Source organism: Teleopsis dalmanni, chromosome 1 (assembly GCF_002237135.1).
Source record: "Teleopsis dalmanni isolate 2A chromosome 1, ASM223713v2, whole genome shotgun sequence".
NCBI classification, from domain to species: domain Eukaryota; kingdom Metazoa; phylum Arthropoda; class Insecta; order Diptera; family Diopsidae; genus Teleopsis; species Teleopsis dalmanni.
Window position 1 is genome coordinate 87,200,806 of NC_051846.1, and position 2,999 is coordinate 87,203,804.

Consider the following 2,999-nt stretch of genomic DNA (forward strand, 5'->3'; position numbering starts at 1 on the left):
TATCTAGGTGAAAATCTAAGTACGTTAAATTATCTGTTTATGGTAAAGAATGCTATATGTTAAAATTGTTGTAGATTTACTCCGATTTAAGTTAAAAGTGACGTGTCTATATTTTAGTTCATTAATTTTAATTCGACATTTTGACAACCATTTCTTTACCCGAAATAAGTGAGATTGAAGTTGCTTTGAAGCTAGTACACCATTTTTGTTTCGGCATAAAATTGCGTTGTGGTGACAACTAAATACCTTATTGAGATATCAGATGTGTAAAGTACATACAAGATAGGGCCAAGAACACTTCCTTGTGGAACGCCAGGGAATTTCCTTGGGAAATTATTAGAAGTAAATGATTTACATTTGACTTTAAAACATCTGTTCTGTAGATACAATTCTAAAACTGAGTGGATGTTTGTAGGTAATATACAGCGTATCTTGTATATGAGCCCATTATGCCGTACGTTGTCAAATGTTTGTTTCAAATCAATTTATGCGTTATACGATTCACTTCTTTAATAGTTCCATATTTTTCCCTGAAGCGAAACTGGTGGGAGGGTATTATGTTTTGACCATCAAGAAATAGTTTCAGCTATAAAAGCAGTGCTCTTTCAAAGAGTTTAGAAAGACATGATAGTAAGTTTAGAAGAAAAGAGGTAAGAGTTGGATCTTTGCCTGATTTATGAACCATTATAATCATGGATGCTTTCCACTTTGTTGAGTAAAAGCCAAATTTAATGATGACATTAAAAAGAAATAAACATTGAATAAGAAAAAAAAAGTTCATATCTTTAATTTTAAATAAGAATTTGGAATAAGTTTTGTTATTAATAAATATTTTTTAGGAAAAATATATATATTTCTATTATATTTAGAACGTTCTTAAAACGTGAAAAGTACGACTAATTATATTAATTTCTTTTATTATAATTTAAGTAAATTTATAATTGCTTTATATTAATTATATTCAAATTCCATTTGTAATGTCATAAAGTTATCAGGTACCTCATATCTGAACACCATGTTCATATACCCTGTATATAATTATTACATATTGCACAATATTGGTGCTTTTTTACTATTATGCCTACAGCACAATTTTGTTGCTGTTTGCTTATACAACAACATCCTCTTGGGAGATAAATTAAAAAAAAAAGTGCTGTTTTAGTTTCCAAACCTTTTTAATAGTTTATGTTCTGTTCCAGCCATTCCTGTTTATATTTATTTCCTGAAATATAGACCCGTCACCTTTACAGTTGATTTAGTTGATTTGATATACCACGTTTAAATTATCCAAGTTCTTCATATTTTTCTTCATGTTGGAGTGAAGCTTAAATACTTTTCTGAAAGAGGGTAGAAGAGTGAATACTGTCTTACAATGCTTCGGAATTTGTTTTTCAATTCGTAATAGAACATTGGGTCAAAGAGATCTAATGCTAATAATTATTAGCCAATAGTAATAGCCGTTTCAAAGAATTATTATATATATAAGAATTATTATATTATTATATATATCATATATTATATATACAATAGGATAGAAAGTAAAATGTTGAAATGAAAAAATTACTTATGATATTGTAATTTATATCAAATTTTTTAATATAAACCAATTTACAACTAGTATGTAAATTGTAGTATTTAAAATATAATTCGTTTTAAATACATTGCACTTATTTTATTTTTCACAAATTATAGTTTCGTCAATTGTTTGCAACAAAAGAAACTCACGAATTGTTGGAGGCTCACAAGCAGTAAAGAATGAAATACCTTTTATTGTGAGTCTTACAAGACGTGGAGGACATTTTTGCGGTGCAACTATTATACATGAAAGTTGGGTATTAACAGCGGGCCATTGCCTATGCAACGGTTTGAATAAGTTCGTTAAGCCATCACAAATTAATGGTGTGGTTGGCTTACACAGTATTTCTGAATATACAAATGGCATTACTATAGCCACTGATGCGACAACCCCGATACAAATTGATTTTAAGAAAATAATTACTCATCCCGAATATATTTGCACAAAAGTTAAAAACGACATTGGTAACATATAATTAAGTTTCAAAAAATCAAGTACTAACGATTTTTGTCCGCATAGCTCTTCTAGAAATTGTAAAGCCAATTAAATTTACTCCATATATACAACCAATTTGTCTTAATGCTAAAACAGGTTCAAATAATTATGAAAATGAAGTTGCAACAGTATCTGGTTGGGGTTGGACTAATGAAAATCAATCTATTGGAGAGCGTGCAGACACCTTGAGAAAAGCATCCGTTCAGATATGGAACAACAGTGATTGTGAAAAATCATATCAGCTAAATGGCAAAACAAATAATATATATGACACTCAATTATGTGCTGGTTTCGAGAATGGTGGCATCGATTCTTGTTGGGTAGTATTTTTTAAATTTATGAATTAATATAAAATTTATAATAAAAGACTAATAAAGACATATATATTTGAAAGGCTGATTCCGGTGGCCCACTTATATTTAAAGAAAATATTCTAATAGGAGTCGTTTCAACAGGTATTGGTTGTGGCAGACCAGGTCTACCTGGTATTTACACACGTGTTGGCAAATATATTGATTGGATCGAATCTGTGATAATTTAAAATGAATGCAGCTGAGCAGATAATATTGACTGTGATATTTCAAAAAGTATTAATAGTTCGTAAATATATGTTAACCTACAATTCGAAATAATATTTCTGTTTATTATAAATATTCAAAAAAGATGTTTTCGATCTTAATATATGTAGATATTTTAATTTTTATATATAACATTAATAAAGTACCAAAAATTATTTATTTTTAAAAATATACATAAATTTTTATTTTTTTAATTAAAAGAAGAAACGAATGAAAATGTTGCTATGGACCTTTTAAAATGGTGTGTTGCTATTTAATATTGGACGTAAACCTCCCTTGTTTCGATGTACTCGTTCGCGTGATTGTTCATTTTTTTTATAACTACAAATAATGGATCAAAATCTCAAAAA

At 28.5% G+C, this 2,999-nt stretch overlaps 1 protein-coding gene across 1 annotated transcript; it reads left to right on the top strand.

Annotated features, from left to right (window-relative positions):
- Positions 1 to 1,676: 1,676 nt before the first annotated feature.
- LOC119686441 (transmembrane protease serine 9-like) lies at positions 1,677 to 2,612 on the top strand (the record flags this gene model as incomplete). The annotated part of the gene is made up of 3 exons (XM_038101025.1): positions 1,677 to 2,040; positions 2,096 to 2,391; positions 2,466 to 2,612. Coding segments are annotated over 3 exons (807 nt in total), but the record flags the coding sequence as incomplete, so codon positions are not given.
- Between the last annotated feature and the right edge of the window lie 387 nt (positions 2,613 to 2,999).